The sequence below is a fragment of the Gossypium hirsutum genome, chromosome A02 (assembly GCF_007990345.1).
Source record: "Gossypium hirsutum isolate 1008001.06 chromosome A02, Gossypium_hirsutum_v2.1, whole genome shotgun sequence".
In the NCBI taxonomy this organism is placed as follows: domain Eukaryota; kingdom Viridiplantae; phylum Streptophyta; class Magnoliopsida; order Malvales; family Malvaceae; genus Gossypium; species Gossypium hirsutum.
The window spans coordinates 8,459,597-8,481,321 of NC_053425.1; the positions used below are offsets into that span (position 1 = coordinate 8,459,597).

Below are 21,725 nucleotides of genomic sequence, written 5' to 3' on the forward strand. Positions count from 1 at the left end.
TAACGACTCTTTTTTTACATTAATAAATTAATACAATTTTAAAAAAATAAAATAAACACAACTTCTTTTTTACTTTAAAATTATTTTAACTAATAATTATAATTATCACCATTTTTTCTTTATTTTATGCTTAGAGTTATATTCAAGTAATAAATTTATTTTAAAATTAGCACAATATTTTTTCAACTAATATCACAACTTCTATTTTGACTTCAATTTTTTTAATGTAAATTTAGTAATACAATGAAAAAAAAGTATTCTCGAATAGATTTATTTTTTTGAACAATCTCGTTATAAATTCTCCCGCATTGATAATAATATTCATGCTAATTAAATTAAGACTCGTCAATTTAAATAAATATATTAAATATAAACTTTATATTAATATTTACTATATACGAAAAAGACCCAATTTTGGTTTCCTTAACGTTAAACCCATAAACACATGGAAATGAAAATAGTTAGGTGAAAAGCTAAAAACCTAATGTAATGATGAAGATGAAGATGAAGATGAAGATGAAGTATATTAGGTTTAGTTTTAGGCTTGGGTGAGTCAAACTTTTCACGTTGAACATGCTTTACAAATGCCTTTATATTATTAAACTATATGAATAAATTCGTCCACCTTAATTTCCCTAAAATTACATCAAAATTTTCACTTGTTTGACCCATCTTTTTCTTACCCTTTAATTATTTAGTCTCATATAAATATCAAACACACTTTCAAGTCAAAATCAACTAGGCTGCTATATCTTATACTAACAATCAATCACATACTCAGAACAAGGTTTTATGATTTAATGCTTTTCACCCTCCTCAACTCTACATTACACAAATTGCAACTACACTTTTTTGGGTTAATATATAATTTAATATTTGAATTTGGTTTTAATGTTTAATTTAGTACTCAATGTAGATGACATCGATTTTAGTAAAAAAAACATAAGTACATTACTGAGAAAAAAAAGAAAAACTCAATACCAAAATGAACATGAAAGTCAAACTCATATACTTGACTGGAAAAAAAAGTAAATATCAAAATATACATTGAAATTAAACTTATGTACTAAATATTGCATTAATTATGTCTTATATCCTCACTCAAGTTTTATAGACCATTGAAATATATTTATTGTAATCCGAATCGGATAATACCGAACCGAACTAATAATCCGACCCTTGGAGGAGTATTGTTTAGTTTTCACAGCAATTTTAGTTCTTTCATTTTGGTATTTCTACAAATAACACTATGTGTACATAGAATTTGATTAAGTCATATTTCAACAAATATATGATTGTTTTCCCATTGATAAGTTTAGATTAGATAATTTTCGTATAAAAAAAATTGATTGATTTTAGGTTTATTCAATTTGAATTTAAATTATTAAATTTAATATCAAATACTTCAAACGTTTATTTGTAAGATGAATTGGATGCGTAATTCGAATACGGAATAGTTTTGTCAACTTTACGAATTAGACAAGTTCCTTTCGTATTAATTTTGTTTTCTCAATTTTTTTCTTTGAAAAAAAAACAAAAAATTAAAGCTCCATTTTCCATTAAAGGTAATGAAAGTTGCAGAAACATAGGAATAAAGGATTGGATTTTGGTGTTATTTTAAAAGGAAGAATGAAAATGAGGACAGCAATTACCTTAAACACTATTAAACAATGGCGTAATTAAGGACAAAAGTGGTTATTGTTGTTGGTTTAATTTAAAGATGCTCTTAGCTCTTATCCTAAAATGTTTAAGGATTATAATCAACACAACATGTTAACATATGCTGTGTCATTTTCCCATTTATTTTATTAACTAAATTTATCACGCAACTAATTATAACCTTATCTCTATTTCTCACATTAATTCCTTCTGTTTTTATTACACTTAAATCAGTTTCTATACTTTGATTTGTATTTCATTTAGTCCTTATTTCAAACGAAATATTGATTTATATTCAGAGTTTATTTGAATATAAAATCAAAGGCTAAGGGTTTAATTGAATAAACTTTAAAAATTAAGGACTTATTTAAGTTAAAAGTATAGCTAAACAACTTTAAACCAACACTAATTATTCTTTTTTATTGTTTAGAATGTTTAAAGGACAAATCTTAAAACAATACATGAGCTTTAATTTAATCTGCAATGTCATACATAAAATTTAATTTTATACACGAAATTTTAATTTGATTATTATATGTTTATATATTGCATAAATATATAATTATATTTTTCCGATATGAAAATAAATTAATATATTTATTTCTTTAACAATTGGAACTAAAATTTAATTTCTATATATTAAATTGTACATTAAATCAAAATTCATCTGTAGATTTGATATTTATTCTAATTTGCAATAGGATTTGAGTCATGTATGTAACTTTGATTAAATAACAAAATTAGGTTTTTGACAAATGGTAGGGAAAGAGGATAAGCATATATTCAATAAATTTAAAATATCTAATATTATTAAATATTAAATTAAAAATATAAATATTTAAAAAAATTAAAAAATAATATGAATTTGAGTTAATCTTTTACAAATATAAATATATTTGCATATGTATAAAATATGTTAATATCATACTTAAACCCGACTTCTAATTCAACACAATATTTTGAACAAAAATAAAATTTAATGCATATAATTATATTAACAATTAGACGTTTTTTTAATAATTATCTGGGAAAAAAACGATACGAAAACGAAAAGCCCGACGTGGAATGCTTGCACTGGGGTGTTTCAAGAGTTGCGGCTGGAAGTGCTATGCAGTTGGGAGTCCCAAAAAAATGAATTTTATAAATTGCTTAATATGACACGTGTAAAAAAATCAACAGTTTCCACTCATGGGACCATATCGATAGCTTCTTCCTTAGGCACGCGGCCTACAAAGATTCCCCAGCCGTCATCCTCTCTCTACACTATTCCATCACGTGCTTTACCTTCTCTTCTCCCTCACACGTGTCATTCCTTTTCTCTTTTTTTTTGCTTTTCAAAAAAAGAAAAAGAAAATTGTGCGGAGATGGTTGCTATCACACCGGCTATAATTTTGGCATCTAAATTAGAAAATAAATAAATAAATAGAAATAATTTTAATTTATTAAAATTAAAAAAACGGTATTGATCATTCAAAATAATTAAAAAATTTCAACCGAGTCAGTCAAACGCGAACCACATAAACCATAATAAAAAGAACATGTGAAAGGAATTTTAATTAGTTTAAACAGCACTAATAATTAATTAAATTAAATTAAATTAAATTAAAAAAGAAGAGGCTGTCTGGTTAAACGGGAAAACGGGATGAAACAGAACACGTTGTCCGTACGAGGAAAACAACAAAAAAACAAAACAAAACAAAACAAGAAAACGAAGTTAATGGACTTCGGAAATCTACTTTAATTATTTCACTTTCTAACATTGGTTTTTTTTGATAAGATAAGATGACACATCTCTTAATGGCCAACTTAAACAAGCAATTGGATGAATCAGATGCTGCCACGTCTTCCTTATTATTTTTTAAATTTTTTCATCTTATAATAATTAAGCTTAAGCTTTGCCCTTTCTTTTTCATCTAGAAGCTCTCAAAAGTAGAAGTAGAAAGAATGTTAATTTTATAATCTCAATTTTAATCATCATATTTAATTATTCACCTTAATCCCTTTGCTTAATTCTTTTTTATAACTTAAAATATGATTTTCAGAATCTCAAAATTAGTTATATAAAATTTATAAAATAAGGAAAAAAACCAATTAATTAAATAAACATTATATCAATTTTTATATTTTAACTAAATTTTAATTTAAAAATTCGAGTATAATTATTCATACTTCATCAAATTTTCTATCCAATAACATATTTTGATTTGATATGTAACATATGACATACTAATAAATATAGAATGTTGGAAAATTTTGACTGAAAACATTACCAACCCCAAGATTACATAAAGTAGTAAAGGGAATAAATCTTAAATTTTGTTAAAATATAAGGATTAATATCATAATTTGACTAAATATCAATGAATGAGATTAAACAAAACTCTTCAAATTACAAGATTTTTTTTCTAATAAAAGAAAACAAAGATAAAAATAATCAAAATACAAACTAAAGTGATCCACAACAATTAATCTAAGGATGAGCTTGGATGAACGATTAGATGCAGTATATTTCGCTCACTTTGTATCTCATGTTACAATATCTAATTTCATTGTCACTGCTATTTTTATACTAACTACAGATAATTGCACCGCCATCTAAACCCACCCTAATTCTACAATAATCTACATCAAGAGTTCTAAGAAATTATTATTATTTTTACTCCCAATTTTCTCTATCTCACTCACTCTCTTTTCTTGCCATTTTTGTTATGTTTTTTTTTCTTCTATACAATTGAATCTCACCCCCAAATCCATGAAACATATATATTTCACATGTTGAAGTTGAACTGTTGCTGTAAGAACAAAAAATCCTCAGCATTCAACAAATTGTCTGATAAATCAGCACCATCTAACATGGGATAATTGTTGGTCTGAAGATCCAAGCAGCCGCCATCGCCATGGTTATAATAATTAGCAGATGAGAGACTGTGCTCATAGTAATCAACTTGGCTGCTACAGGCTTGGAAATTATAATCAGGATTAGGGTTATTGTTATTAGTAACCTGGAACCCATTATTGTAACAATTAGTCAAATCCGAAACCGGCGAAACTTGGGCCTCGAATGACTCCGACGAAGCCGCGGTGGCCGTGCTCGAATTCTCCGAAGTATAACTCGGGGTTACTTGTGTCGAAAAGTCTTTGCCCATAACAGAGGCGGAGGGGACGACCGCGGTGGTAGTAGTGGTTGTGGTGGTCGAACCGGCGGCAGCTTGGATTCTTTCGACTAACCTAGGCATCCATAAATAACGCATGGTGTCCTTGAATTGCTTGCTGTTGACATCACATTTAAGCTGTTTCGCATGTTTCTGGACACGAGTTCTCCAATAGTTCTTGATCTCATTGTCGGTTCTTCCAGGCAAATGTTGAGCAATTTTCGACCATCTGTAACAATTTAAAAAAAAAAATCTGTCAAAAAAAAACATTATGAACCAATAATCATTCAAAGGAATTAAGGTTAAAAGATTTACCGATTTCCCCAACGAGAGTGAAGTTCGAGAATCAAAAGCTGTTCTTCAAGAGTGATGTTCCCACGTCTAATATCTGGGCGTAGATAATTCAACCATCGCAGCCTGCAACTTTTCCCAGTTCGCTTCAGACCTGTAAATTTTTTTGGTAAAGTTGTGAGCTTTTTTATTCTTTTTATATGTAAATATGTACGAAACATCATCAAATCCTCACATTTTATAAGCCACAAAAATTTCTCTAAATTATATGCGTTTGCTTTTTCCATGAAAACGTACAGCTTTTGCTTTTTAATTAACAAGTTGTGGTGTTGTTTTTCTTATATGCACATCAAAACCTCAGCATCAATCAATCAAACCCTTAAGGTTTCTTCTTCTTCTTTTTCCATTTTTCTTGCTTTGCATTTTTGTTGGAAAATACAGAAGAAAAACAAAAGGTCTAATTTCAGTTTTAGTCCCTGTACTATACTACAAATTTGGATTTAATCCGATCCTCTATTGATAAATTCTTTAGTTGCTACATATTTTTAAAAATGGCCTTAATTATAAAACTACAGGGACTAAAACTAAAATTAGACCGAAATGAAAACAAGAACTTTGCACCATTTTTCTATGGCCATGAAAAAGCCTCTCTCATGTCATTAATTAATCAGAAAAAAAAAAAGGACATGAAGAAGAAAACATGACACACAAAACAAAAGCTTGAACCAACTTGTTACATACATATATATAGAAAATTAAATACAAAAAAGAAAAAGAAATTAAATTAAATTAAATTACCTGCACAACGAGCAAGGGAATTCCAACGACCTTCGCCATGGATGGCAATGTAATTGATGAGCTTAAAATCTTCTTCAACAGTCCAAGGACCGCGTATCAAATCCATCTCATGATCTTCTTCACTTTGAACGATCCCTATACAACCCCTTTTCTTACCATCCATTTCCAAACACCAATATAAAAACCAAACTGTGTTTTTTTTTTTCCTTTTTGCTTTATTGATGTAAGAGATATGTATTGAGACAGAGAGAGAGAGAGAGAGAGAGAGAGAACAAAAGAGAGCTTTGATTTTTATTATAGGGAAGAAAGACAAGTACTTGGGTGGCTTTTATAGATGGAGTTTGGTTTTTGCTAACTGGTGGAAAATAATGGTAACCCTTTTGTGAGAGCCGCAATGGGGAGCTTTGTGGTTTTTTTTTTTAAACAATTAAATTAATACACTAAAGGGAGCTTTGATAGTAATTATATAATATAGTTAGCAAATGGCAGCAAGGCTTTCAATGTTTGACACTTTTGACCTTTTTTTTAGAACTAAAGTTTTAAATTTATTTAGTTCCATTGGAAAGTCTACAATTGTGTCTATCTTGGTTTTGTGATTGTAAGAAAACTAATGTGAGTATTTTGCTGTTCAAACACTCCATTCCATTTTAGGGTTAGTTCATAAACAGTGGGAATATATTTATTAGGCAATTTTAAAATAATTTATGAATTAGGCTTAGTTATATTTAAGGTCTAATTCTGTTCTTGATCCCTATACTTTTGTCACGTTTTAAATTTTATCTCTATACTCTTTTGTTTTAATAATTGAGGGATCCAATTGATAATATCGTCGAAAGATTTCCATTAAATTAGATTAAATTGTAGGTTTAAAATAAAAAAAATTGCTTACAAGAAGCATATAAAAAATATTGAATTTGAAATTATAAGATGTCGGATTTTGAATATGGATTTATAAGATTTTTTATTATCATTTTTTAAATTAGTCGCATGAATATTTAAAAAAAATAAAAACAAGTACCATATAATTTAATTTATAGGAAGCTAAATAAAAAATATCTATGAAGCTTAACATAATTATTGTTAAAAAAATATTATAAATTGGCATGAGTATTATTGTTAATATAAAAAATATAAGTTTGAATGTATTATTTTTTTTATTTATGAATTGTGAAAAAATTATGAGTAATTTTTAATCGTTTTGTCAAAAATATTATTATATACATAAATATGATATGTTGGGTTGATAATTGATTGTTATTATTAGTGTTGCCAATTTGCATATAGCTTAGGCGGCTGTAGGCTATGAGTGGGAAATGTGGGCATAAGTCTATTGTTGAATGGCTCAGCCGAAGAGCCTTTAACGTAAATTGCTGCTATTTCCATGCAATCAAAACCCTGAAAAAGAATTTCATCCAGCGGCTAATTAGCTCTCAATCTCCCACGTAATATATATATATATAATTTAGTCATCACGTCAGACCAGAATGATCAGACCTTTAAATACAGAATAAACTCTTTCCATATTATTTTTTTATTCATAAACTGGAACTTTGAAATTTTATATGAATGACATCCAATTTTTTACCATTTAATCTGATAAGTGCGTTGATGTATGGTATACTCTTGTTTGTTTGATTTGCAAGACTAAAGTCTTGTTTCAAACAAACTCTCAAATTTTGTTTAGTTTTAATTTCTACATTTGTTTATTTAAACCTACAATTAGGACAATGTTGTATCATCAGTACAAGCTGCCAACAAATTAGTTACATCATTTTTTTTATATGACATGATGAGGTCGTGATGCATAATATAAAATTTTAAAAGATTGAAAAAGTTTTGTTAAAAAAATTTAAATTAAGTTAGTAATTTTTAAGAGAGTTTAAAGATGTAATTTTACCATTTAATCAATAGAGGTTGAGCTTTATTTGTCCCCCACTTCATTTCTATATCGAATAAAAAAATTTCGAGTTAATCAAGTGGCGAGTTTTATTTTATTATCCTAATTTAATTTAAAATTTATTTTTCAAATAGGTCGAGTGAAATTCAATACAATTTGAATCGAATCGAGTTACATTTAAAAAATTAAACATATTAAATTAAAATTTTGTTACAATATAACTAATTTCATATTAAAGCATATAAATTTGAAACCATATATATTTGAAAACTTTTTCAAAGCAAAATAATAAGAAGAAAAGAAAATATATTTTAGTATAATAAACTTGAATTATTAATTAATTTAATTATGTTTCAAAATTATTATTTTTACAGAATTTTTAAATTTTTAACTTATATATTCTTCAGAATTTTTTTTATAACTTTTTAACAATATAAATATTTGGAATTTTAAAAATTATTTTGTTTTATTTTTTCTTTTTGTATTTTTTGTTGAGAGAGAGAGAGACTAATTTGCTTATTTTCAAAATTGACAGAGACTAAACAGTATTTACACCAATCTGTTACTCGAATTGTAAAATTCAACTCGATACGAACTCAAAACTCAAATCATTTATACGAGTCGATTCGAAAAAATTAAATAACGCAATTCAATTAATTCAAAATTTAATTTTTTTTACATTTTTTCGAAACATATCGAATTTTATTTACCCTACTTTTATTTTAGATTATGTATCAGGACACGGGAAAAATAAATAAAAAATAAAAAAATCGTATCTTAAATTGAATAATCATACTGAATCAAATGGATTAAATGAGTAATTGTTTATTAAAGTGAGTGCTTGATTTGCAGTGAGGTGGTGGACCATATGGGTGTGATATACATACATATATGGATATAAAATATGCTACAAAAAGAAAATTCCACACGTTTTCTTTTATTATTTTATATAAAAATAGATAAAGTTTCTTTCTAGGCTGATCTGCTTGTGGGGTTGCAATTCAGCTGCTTAGTGGTTCTAATTAGACAGCGACTTACCATTCTTCTTACTACCCAATCAACTATCACTAACATTTAAAAATGTATGTTCTTACACTCATCAAATTATCAATCAAGGATATCCATAATCTATAATCTCTATGTAGTATGTGATTATAATTTTTTTTTATATATTTTTCTAATTAAATTTCAATTCAAGTAATTTATATATATATGAAATATTATTTCTTCTTTTACTCACATATAAAATGTGACAAATTATAGTACATGTAACTTCTTTATATATATATATATATGCAGGTGTTTAGATCCTCCAATATTATGGAAAGATCGAGTATCTAAGTCGAACTCTGTGTTTTTTGTCTCTTTATTATCTCTTTATTTGTTTTTTTCTTTGGTCGGAGGAATTTTGTTTTTCTTTGGACGGTGTTATATCCTCATCCTCCAATGGAGCTCATCAAATCCTACCATAATATACCCTTTTTTTTTATATTATGATTTAAGGTATACATGAGTTATAAATGAATCATAAATTATTGAGGTTAAAGTGTGATTTTATCAAATTTAAAAGGCTAAATGATAAATTTATTATTTTTGAAGTTAAAATAATTTATACTCTCAACAAAATAATACCGGACATGTTAAAAAATTCAAAAATTGGATATTAACCATTAATTCACACCAGAGCTCAAAGCTTATATATAGGACCCACTCAATAATTGCAATCTTTAAATTCCATAATAATGGCAAACTTTAATTCATTTTATTAATAATAATTAGTGATACTAATCACTAAATGATCTTATTAATAATCAATCGTACAAACTATATCCAATATTCCAATACCTTCCTAGCAAGTTCTTTGGCAATCCAGCTCAAAAGCCGAGGATGAAAAATTCCAGCTCAAAAGCTTTAAAAATAAACCCCACATGCTTTTCTACCTCAAAAAATTTTATTTTGTACTTCAACACATTTGAACCTATATATTTCTACATTAATATTAATATCCATATCAATCAAGCTCAGACCCAATCAACATTATTTGGTGATTTTGGTTATCTCTATGACATAAATTAAAAAAAAAAACCATTTGTTCAACAAGTTAAAGTTTTAATAACTTAAAAATTCGAAGTTCGAGATATACTCTATGTAAATATATGGGTTCTCTTTAAGTTTATTCTAGTTAGTTTGAATTGAATTAGTCAATCATATTGAAACTATTGTAGGTTAAAAGAAAATTGGCATTCAAAGCCATTTCCTTCTTTTGTTGTTGTTGTTGTTAATTCACTATCTTTTGAAGTTTACCGACACATATTCTAAAACCCAAAATTCAAGAGTATATATAGGGAGGGAACTACTTACGTTAATGTAAAACCTATAATAGTTTTACACACATTCATAACTCTTTTTACAATCAATATTTTAATAATTCATACATTCAATTCATCAACATACTTGTATTTGTTATGAGTGTAAATTATAGAAATGATCTCATATCTATATCATATTCACATCAATCCAAAATAGTGTCATTTTAATATATATCCAACAGTCAATTTATTTTTTTCCATCAAACAAATAGTTGGACGTTTTTAATTTACTAAAAACTTATGTACATGTGAATGCCAAAACCACTAAACTCTTAAACTTGAAGGTCCACTTGATATTTTGAAAGGTTTGAATAAAAATATCAAGTATTTTCCAAATCCATGGATATGATTTATATTTAGGCTTCGACGCTACCCTTCCAACAATGTTATATCTAGAGGTGTTCATGGGTTGGGCCTAAAAATAATATTAACTTACTTTATACTTGCTTAAGCTCAACTTGGCTCAGAATATGAACTAAAATTTTACCAAGCTAGCTCACATTTGCAAAATACTAACCCAAGCCTATCTTAAGCTCGTCCATATTATTTTTTTTAAAATTTTTAAAAAATATATTTTATATTATTTAAATTTAATATTTTTTTATTTATTGAAATCTTTTGTATAATCATCTTAACATTATTTTAAAATTTACATTAAAGTAATATTATTTATTTTGTCACATCCCAAAAATCAAGTTAATAGACACTGGGTTAGTGAAACCAAGAATGGTCACGTCCTATTTTTGAGTTAAGGTTGTGAAAATTTTGTTAACTGAGTTAATCTGGTTTATTGGTTATGTGTATTGCTTGTGTGGGAGAGATTCTGGGTTCGAATTCTTTTCTATTTTGTGCGTAAAGATTCAAACACAAAATTAAAGAGTAAGCTGAAGCCTTGCATATAGTAGTTCAAAAATAGGGGTTAGGACAAAAAAAACAAAAATTCAAGGTTTTAAGCGGGTCTAATTTTTTTGCCCAAACTCATTTTTTGGGCTTAATATTTACTTAAATTTCAAACAAGTCTTCGAGTCTGGATGGGTAACCCAATTCATGAACATGTCTAATTATATCCAAGATTTAAAACTTATATTCGCATTTGAAAGTGTAATACATCTTACAATTGAGCCCAACCTGAATCAAATTATTTTTATTTAAATTTAATAATAAATACATAAATATTAAATAATAGAAGCATCATTCATCTCTCAACAAAAAAAAATATTGGCTTTTTAAAGAATCAAAGCAAACATATATAGTTTAGAACATAGAATATATTTTCTTAAAACTTTATGATAATCCATTTAAATAAATAAATAAATAAAAATGGATACATTATATGTTAAAAGCTTGGCCCATGTTTATACAATCCATGGTTTCCAAGTTGTTATCACTTAAAAGGATTATGTGGAAATATAAAGTGAAATTAAGATTGGATAGAGCATGTCCCAAGTGTGAAAAGGGCTGTTTTATACAATTTCTTGAAAAGAAAAAGTAGAGAGGTTCTAGAGAGATTCCAAGAGCTCAAAGGTTGAATTAAATTATATTAAATTTGATGGATTTTTTTTCTTTAGGGAGATTAAATTAATGGGATATTATTAATACTTTTAATTGCTTAATCCCCCATTAGGGAGCTTGATGGGGAAAAGCATAGCAAAAGATGACAAAGGGGCATAAGTTCATTGCCCTTGGACACATTACCCTCAAATTCCACCTAATACACCCTTTCTTATGGGATTGAAACACCACTTTTTTTTTCTTTTTTAATTGTCACTTCTTTTTCAAAATTATGGCACCAACCCCATACCATATCTTCTCTCTAATTTTGGCATTTACACCAACATTCTTATCATACCATTTAAAAATTTCATGGTAACAGTATTGTGATATGTTGGTAAAGTATTCCATTTAAAAATATTCATCATCATGCTTAATTGTTACAAAGAAAACAAATAGGTTTATTGATTCTATTGGTAAACGTTAGATATAATAATAAAGTACATTGTATTTTTAAGGAGAAAATTTAGTTTCGAATTTTAAAAATGACATTGTCGAGAAAAGTAATTACGAATTCTGAAAAATCTTCATAAACTATAAAATAAATATGAAATATAACTTAGTTAGACTAAAAAAAATTCATTAATTTTAATTTAGACGAAGATATGTTTCTCTCTCATGCAAGAAAGAGAGTGTGGGTATTAGTATATAGAAACTCATGTGGCTAAAATTAAAGCAATTTGAGTAATTATAGACAAAAATTCACATAATTGAAAATGCTCATTCATTAACAAATAACAGGTAGCAACAAGTCAAACCTTAAGTCAATAACTCTTGGCATAGAAATCATGTAGTAAGCAATGACTGATATTCTTGAAGTGCTACAAAACTTTGTGCCTTGCACTTAGTAAGGTTGCAGGTCAATAGCAATTAGTATCAACTGATCCTCCTGCAGTAGTGGGCTCCAAGCCAGCTCTTGAATTTTATTTAGGGAATTGAAATTTATTTATAATTTTTTTATGATTATATTACTCTTTATTTTTAGAGAGTTAAAAAGTATAATTTAATATTTGTATTTTATAATTTAAATTTTTTTTTGAAGATTGCAAAGATTTTTTTTTTTTATTTTGGGGGCAAAATCCTGTCTCCCCTTAAATTTGCCCTTGGGTATAAATCTAGGTATTTCTTACTATTTTATTTTCTCATCTGTTATCCATCTTTATTATTATTTTGCTTTTCTTATACTTTAAGTTCTATCCTTTTTCTTTAAACTTCAACTGACTTAAGTATTAAGAAGTAATACAACTAGTTGGAGCTTTACAATGGATGGACAAATCCAATAGAAGCTACAAAGTTTATCACCAAAAAAAAGAAAAAGGGATTGAGGTAGCAACTTCAAGGCTCCACAACAAACATGCCTCTTGCAACACTTAAAAGAAAACCCAACCCAACTTAAAATCAATTATTCACCTCTTACAATCTAACCCAGTCATAGGGAGGCTCAAACATTTTGTTTGTTTGTTTTATTTAATCATTCCATTCAAAGGTATTGAAGAATTAAATTATGACCCAAAAAATTTAAAGTTAATTAAGATTAAATTCAAATTTTTTTTAGTAAATTATAACTTTCTTTTATTTATCAAAGGGTAAAAAAACACACATAAATATCCTAAATTAACTTGGGATGGAAAAATGTTGAGTCATAACAGGTAGCCTATATATTGACAAATCATTAATTAAATTGGTGGCTGAAATTGTTCTACCAACTCTTTTTTTTTTCACTTTCAACGACTTTGACTCTAAGTCGGTCATATGTAAGCTTAACAGATTTTATATTTTCAAGTTTAAAAATGGGCTAAATCTTATTTCGTCAACTTGGGGAATTTAATTATTTTTTAATATGTTGCATATATATTTTAAACATTAATTTCATTATAGATTCTTATTGTATTTGTTCTTTATTGATATAATATTTAGATTTACTCAAAGTCTTTTCACAATATTTAAATAAGAGGACAATATTTATATTAATCCAGCTAAGACTCAATTAGTTTACATCTGTATATATATATATTAAACATTAATATCATTATAAATTCTCATCATATCTGTTCTTTATTGATACATAGTCTCTCCCAAATCCTTAAATAGGAGGACAATACCTATACCAATTGAGCTAAGGCTCAATCAGTTTACACACATATATATTTATATTAAACATGAATCTTATTATAAGTTATCATCATATCTACTCTTTGTTGATATAATATATAGAATTATTTATAATCTCTATCCAATCCTTAAATAAAAAGATAATACCCATACTAATTAAACCAAAAGTGATTGAAGAATTAGTTATAAATTTTCATTGAGTATCACCATTAATTACTTGTGTCGGATAGCAATTGTGACCGAATTCACATGTATATACATATATATATATATATTCCTAAATTCATTAGATCCCAATTTTCACGAATTGATAGACCTAAACCTAAATTTTAGAATTTAATTACAAGAACCTAAGCAACTATCAGTTTACTTAATGGTTGCAAGACTGAGAAAGATTAACCGAACCAAAGTCAAACTTCTTTTTCTCAAAATTTCAAACAATCTTCTAATTTAATAATTAAATAATCAATCTCATTGAATGCTGGGGTAACTGAAATAGAACAATATTATATTAAAAGTAAGAGAAGTAAAAATTGAGTTCCTTATAGTTTGGTTTGATTTTCTTTTTTAAATATTACTAAGTTTTAATATTAGGTAAATTACTTGATTAAATTATTAGTAAATTTATATTTTAATCACTTAATTTAAAAGAAAATAAAAATTATCATTAAATTATTTAAATATTTTCATTTAAATAACTGAAAAATGTTTTGGGCTTTTTTTATCCTTCAATAAATTAATGCAACCTAAATTACCTTGTTTAGGTTTTTTTAGAGAGTTCTTGGTCAAGTAGTAACAACTGTTTTGTTGTAAACCCTAGCCTCTCTTTCCAATCGTTGATCATCATCGTATAGGCTTCTCTGTTTACACCATCGATATCAATCGAAAGTTTTTAACCACCTTTTCTCTTCTATGGTTTAGTTTTTACATGAAACAATTTCGAATGTCACAAATATACAAACCAAAATTTGAATGAGTTTCTTCATCTTTGGTCTGATCCCGCCATCAGATCAACTTGGATTTGAGGTATGTCCTTCTACTAGTCGGTGTCGGTGGGTACTGTTCCACCGTACCAGTCATCAAATTATCACTTGGAGCTTACCAACCAGGCTTTAAAAAATTACTTAACAATCTAATGACTTAAACGAAAACTTTCGAATAGTTTAATGATCATTTTATACCCTTTAAAAATTGAGTAAATAAAGTGTAAACTTATTACTAGCTCAATGATATTAGGTTTAGTTGACCCTTTAACTTTTTTAACAGAATTAATAATGGAATCTACTTGAACTAAATTCTATTAGTTTGGATAAATTCGATTCCATTGCTTTTTTTTCTTTCTAATTTTAAATATATAATTTATTCTATAGAATTTAAAATTTTCACTAAGTAAAAAAATTAAAAAGGTAAACTATATAAATAGTCACCCAATTATAAAAAATTCTCATTTTAGGCACTCAAAATAAAAAAAATTACAATTTAGACATCCACATTATACAATTTATTCATTTTGATCACTCTCGTTACAAACTCTAACAAGAATCTTATATAGCATTTTTTAACACATGGACTAATCATTAAATGCCACATGACATAATTTATCATATCGTAAGTATTGCATACCACTTCAAAGGACAAAACTATAATTGGCCCAATACTAATTACTAATCAAAATAAAAGAAAAAATAATAGTTAAATACATAAAAAAAACCCCGAAATCCAAACCACATCTTCTTCCTCAAAATTGAACTTAGGATTTGATTTTCGAACTTATGATTATCGGATCATTTGAGGTTCTGTTGCTACGATTACTTCAGTAACGAGTTTGCCTACTGTTGGATTAGACCATTTCCCATTTTGTAATTTGCTAATTCCCATTTTGATGAAAATTTCACATTGTCAATAATGGAGAGATTAAGTATAATTAGTTAGTGAAATAGTAATCAACATCAGGTGCAGTATTTTTTTTTCAAATTCTAAATTAAAATTTGAGGAAGAAGATGAGGTTTGAATTTCTGGGTTTTTTCAATTATTTAATTATTGTTTATTCTTTTATTTTGGCTAATAATTAGTATTGAGAAATTTATATTTTAGTCCTTTAAAATGCTATGCAATACTTATAACGTGATAAATTATACCACGTGTCTAAATGTTGTATAAGATTTTCGTTAGAGTTTGTAACCAGAGTGACCAAAATGAACGGAGTATATAATATGGGTGAATCTTTTTATTTTGGGTGCCTAAAATAAGAATTTTTGATATATAGTTGGGTGATTATTTGTGTAGTTTATTCAGAAAATATTTTTTTAATTTTTAAAAATTAAAAATTAATTAAAAATTGGTTTCAATTTTAATATTTTACAAAAATTTAATCTTATAAGTAAAAAAAAATAAAAATTTTCAAGATATAATAATTTATTTGACCTTCTAACTTGATTAAAAAAAAATCATTTTAGTCATTCATTTAAAATTTCACCTCTTTTAGCCATTGAACTTGATTTGTTTGTCAAATCATTTCAAAATAGATGAAAAAGTTGACGTTTGTTAACATTGCTGATGTGGTAGTCTACGTTAATAATTAATTTTTTAAAAATTAAAAACATTAAAAACATTATATATATTTTTATTTTTTAGTAGTTTTAATAATTTTTATTTTAAATATATATATATTTGAATTTTTAAATTAAAAATTAATTAATTGATCATTTGGCATTCTCATGGTAAAATTAACTTTTTCATCTATTTTAGGGTGATTCAACAAATAATGTAAATTTAAAAATTAAATAAAAAATTAAAATAATTTTCTTAAAAAATTGGAGAGTGAAATAAATTATGATGCCTAATTTTAATTATTAACCAACTAATTTTAAGGTTTTGAGCATGATTGACAAATGGAAAATGAATAGCATTCCATTAAATTTATTTTATTTTAAATTGCACAAAATTTGTCAAAAAGCTGGCCAAGGCTTTCTGGTTTATGGGGTTGACGATTCCAACGGGATGACGGTGCGTTCATGTCCTTACACACTTTTCTATTTTCATTTTTATAAATAATTTAAAGCAAATGGATTTTTTGAGGATTTAAGTTCAAGTTTTATCTATTTAAAGCATTCCAATAAATATGCTTGAAAGTAATACAAAATAAAATTCGAAGTTAAGCTTTTATAATTTTGTTTTTCATTTACATTACGAGTGTTCATAATTCAAGAATAAACTGAATTAAAAGGAATGGCTTGTTCGGGAGTATCAGTTTATATAAATATATATAAAATGCCTGATTTGATAGTTAATTACAATAAGGTTAACTCTATAATATGTCTTGGTTCAAATTTTAAATTGGTCCTCGAATTTTAGAACTTTTTAATTGCATCTTCAAAGTATTAAAATTGTATCAGTTAAGTCATTTCGTCAACTTAATTATTAGCTTAGGTGTTAAATACTGGTTCAAACTGATTGTTATACACATGGATAAAATGGTAAGCATGTGCATATCAAGTACATGGACACGTGGATTAAACTGTAAAGAATGTGTATACTAAAATCTATTTTTTAAAAATAAGTTAGATCTAAGCTATCCATACTGTAAGTGTACACATATTTACAATTTGATTCATTTGTTTTAAAATATACTACACATCAATTTCAAACCAACATTTAACACTTAAATCTATCTACATTTGAAACAGTTAACCCAATACAATATTTAATAGTAATTTTAGAATTTAACATAAACTAATGGGTAAACTTTTTGTTTACCTCATATTACATTTTAGTAACTTATATTTGAAATATTACGTTTTAGTCACTTACATTATTGTTTTGTTACGAAGTGGTCACTCTATCGTTAAACTTAGTTACCTCCCTAACAACAATGTGGCAGTCCAAATGAGTTTTAAATGCCAACTTGATGTCCAGTTGCTGGGATGAAAATATGTTTCAGATGCCAAATTGGATGTCCAGTTGCAATTAAGGAGATAACGAAACTTAATAGTAGAGTGACCACTTCGTAACAAAACAATAACATAAAATGACTAAAACGTAATATTTCAAACATAAATAACTAAAATATAATATAGGGCAAACAAAACTACCTAAACTAATTAATAAATTGTCAAAAAAAAACAATTAATACAATCTACATATGCTTTGATATTTGTTTCTAATGATTCTTCTCAATGTGAAGCGTCTTTGACCCAAACTTATGTTTTATAAACAACAATTTGTTTGACTATTTAGGCACGCGAACATATATTTTTCCCAAAAGAAGTATATGTTAGGTATTAAAATTTTATGAATGTTTGACCACTGGAAAAAATAAATAATAATTATAGTTAGACAGTTGGATGATATAAAGAGGAAGAGATGAAAAGGCAGGTCCAAATTGAAAATAAATATCAATCCAATCCATTGTATCTTTTAGAATAATGTATTAATCATCAGGAAATTCAGAAGCTGCTGGTCCTCGTAAAATATCTTACCGACCGTATCGGTAGATATAATGCCATGATAAAAGAATTTAAAACATTTACTCCTAATTTCTAGCTTTAAACCCTAAACCCTATTCTTTTTTATATATTATTATCATATATTATTCTCACCGATTTAAATTAATGTGATTGAATGTTCTCGTAATCGTAAATGTAATAAATGTTTTATGTTTTTTTTTTATTGTGAATATCGGTTATTAAAGGAGTTATATTAAACTTTTAAGTAATGTGGTTGGATCAGATAAGTTAGGTTTTTTTAGATAAAGAATTGGTTGATATTTTAGTTTGGATAAAATGATTAAATCAGTTTTTGAGTGAATAGTTTGGAATTGGTAAAAAAAAATTGAAATTCAAACAAAAAGTAGTTGGTTGAACTAATTTATAAATTTTGAAAATATTTTTTAATTATTTTTATAAGTTTTTAACTATTTATTTCGAGTTAGACTTTATTTATAAACTTTAAAAAGAAATTACAATTTTATTTATAAACTTTAAAAAGAAGTTACAATTTTTGGATTTCTTGATTACAAAGAAAACTCTATTGATTTTCCTTGCCGCTAGTTGACCTCAATTAGCTTAGGCCGGGGCCCTTTTGTTGTTGTCATTGGGATCGGCAAGTGCCGATCGACTGGGGTATGAGACCTCAGCCCCTATCTCGCATTCTCCCGATCAGTTGTTGTGTAAGGCAACTGGCCTGGGGCACAATGCCCTTGGCTTATGTTTCTAGTTGCACCGATCGGCTGGGGCAACAATGCCTCGACCTCCCTCAGTGTAGCCCCTCCTGCCAGGGCGGACATCTCTGCTAGCTCGCATGAGTGTCATGCGACGTGTAACGCTTCGAGCAACTTCGCGCGGACATCTCTGCTAGCTCGCATGAGTGTCATGCGACGTGTGACGCTTCGAGCAACTTCGCCCATGCCACCTAGTGCCAACTGTCGCTCATGTTGGTTTGTTGTCCTTTGTTCATTGTTTTGATTTCAGTTGGATTATTGGTCCACCTTACTTTTTTGGGTTTCATCAAAAAATTTTAATGTTAAAAAAATTAATTAGTTTGTTTTAGGCTCACATAAATTATTTTTAGTTTTATAAAAATAAAATTAAAAATTAAAAATTAAAAATTAAAAATTATTACATGGAGATGATAGTCTACAATCTAATTACAAACTCAAAAATATGAAAAGCCTAAATACAACCAAATTAATTTCTCTCTATGGGAAACTAAAAAGCTTAAGCACGCAAGAAAATAGAATTTATTCTCTAAATAAATTGCCACTATTTTCTAACAAAGTAATGATGCTCAAAATATGAATAATTGGTGTGTCATTAGCTCATACCATTGTTCCTATTTATAGGTGATCATTGATATGTCAAATTAAGCTTCCCTGTTATTCTTAAGAAGTTTGTTTTCAGGAAAATTAGCGTTTTTTTTTAGTGTAGATTTTAGATTTTCAATTTAATAAGTGTAAATACTTTCTTTTAATCATTTTGAAATCCAAATTGGCCAATTGTTTCATTGGTGGCCTTAACATTTGATGGAGTGTTGTAGGTACTCGACGGTGGCTCGAAATTGTACGAAAAGATCACCGAAGCAAAAGGTATCACGACATCAGAGCATGGGAATCACAATACCCTAAACAGGCTCAAGATGAAGACCACCTACAGTGGTACCGCGATATCCACCTTGGGTATCGTGATATCCACCTTCCAAGAGGGACCCTATTTCGATACTGATCTTGGTATTGTGATACCCTACCTTGGGTATCACGATATCTACATCGTGAAGGGGACAAAAAAATGATGCCAAAGGTAGTGTTCATCCAATCGAAGCACTAATCAGATGAGGCTCGTTCAAAGGCATTTTGGTGACAAAATAGGATTAGAAAATTGCTACTAAATCAGTCAATTTTGGCTGAGGAGAGAGGATACACACATTAGCTTTAGTTTTAGCTTAGTTTTATTTTTAGTTCTTTTAGGTTTTCTTCTTCATTTTTAAGGTTTCTTAGTTTTCATTTTCCTTAGCTATAGAAGTTATTTTTCTGAAAATTTCCTCATTGTTCTTGTTGTTCTTGTTGTTAGTTATTATTGTACCTAAGGTTTATTTGCACTTTTAGTCCATTTTATTTGCTTGTAATGACGTTTCAACATTTAGCTTTATGTATTTTAGTTTCTTTTAGTTTAATCTATTAAAGACTTTACCTTTTATGTTTCTTAGTCTTCATTTTACCGTTGAATGCTCATATTTACTTTTCTTTCAAGTTTTATAGAATAGAAAATCCAATCTTTCATTTTTTTCTCAAGCTTTATGTTCATGGTTGTTATATTCTTTTCTTCATGATTTTTACCTTATTTTTTAGCATGGGTAACTAAACTTTAAGGGGGGTTGGTTGATGGAGATGTAGGTAAGCTGATTTTTGGATGAGGGACTAAGTTGCAAATAAATTAGCCTAAATCGAATAGAGTTTAAAACTTAAGATTGATGCCCATAAGGAAAAATCAAGATGAGTGAGATAGAGAGGAGATCTTATTGGGAACCAATTTGATAAATCATGGGTTAGCCGGTGAGGTCGAGAGATAAACCAGACTAATTTGCCTAATTTGGTAAAATTGAGGCCGAGAGGTAAAACGAAACCATTTTAGAAGTTTAACCAATTTAGATCCCTAATTCAGAGATTAGTGAACCATATCGAAATCAATCAACCGTCATTTGTTATTCATTGGTTAATTTCATAATTTTACATATTTTACAATTTAATCCTTGTGTTAATTAGTGGTAAATTAATGTAATTGTTCCCAATTTCATGGATTGTCATACTATAGGGTTTAGCAATTAGTTAATTAGACTCTTTATTTTGCATGCTTGTCACTAGAAGTTGCTCAATCGCCGACTTTGTTGGGTTCGATCCTCGGAATATTCTGTACCTTGTTGTACAAATATATTACAACTGACCTGTCATGCTTCCAGACATCACATGATAATATAATTTTCGATCTCTTGTTGTCTTTAACTGTTAATATCTCTCTCGGGTTTGATGTTTGTACGTCGCACACCGAGGGAGATGGTCAATAAGAAAGTTATAAGAGTTTTACTTGAACAAGGGTAGATTAAATAATAAAACTTTAATAGAAAAAAATACAATTCTCTTACTTGGAATACTAGGGATGGTGGCATACCCCTAAAAGGAGCTAGGGTTATTGCCCCCTTCCAAGCTTGATGGGCTCTCGGGCTCATCTCATGTATTTAGTATAATTAAAAGTGTCATCTAGACTTTTAACCAACTTATATAATTTAACTAACCCAATAATGATTTTTTCTATTTCACAAAGTATTATTTATTTAATTGAATTAATTTACTCAATTAAACTATTTTCTCAATCCAATTCTGATTCCAATAGGTACTAGAATCTATGA

General features: G+C 27.6%; 1 protein-coding gene across 1 annotated transcript; it reads right to left on the reverse strand.

The window, feature by feature from the left end:
• Positions 1-4,141: 4,141 nt before the first annotated feature.
• LOC107910561 (transcription factor MYB108) lies at positions 4,142-6,288 on the reverse strand. Its single transcript, XM_016838430.2, has 3 exons — positions 5,901-6,288; positions 5,127-5,256; positions 4,142-5,040 (listed from the first exon to the last, which is right to left on the reverse strand). Exons 1-3 carry the CDS (start codon positions 6,061-6,063, stop codon positions 4,428-4,430), a joined length of 906 nt encoding a protein of 301 aa, XP_016693919.2. The 5' UTR covers positions 6,064-6,288; the 3' UTR covers positions 4,142-4,427.
• Positions 6,289-21,725: the final 15,437 nt, after the last annotated feature.

Coding starts and splice junctions, on each gene's coding strand:
- LOC107910561 (XM_016838430.2), bottom strand. CDS start 6,063: ATGGATGGTAAGAAAAGGGGTTGTATAGGGATCGTTCAAAGTGAAGAA. Junction 5,257..5,900: donor TTCCCTTGCTCGTTGTGCAG/GTAATTTAATTT, acceptor AAAAATTTACAG/GTCTGAAGCGAACTGGGAAA. Junction 5,041..5,126: donor CACTCTCGTTGGGGAAATCG/GTAAATCTTTTA, acceptor AAATTGTTACAG/ATGGTCGAAAATTGCTCAAC.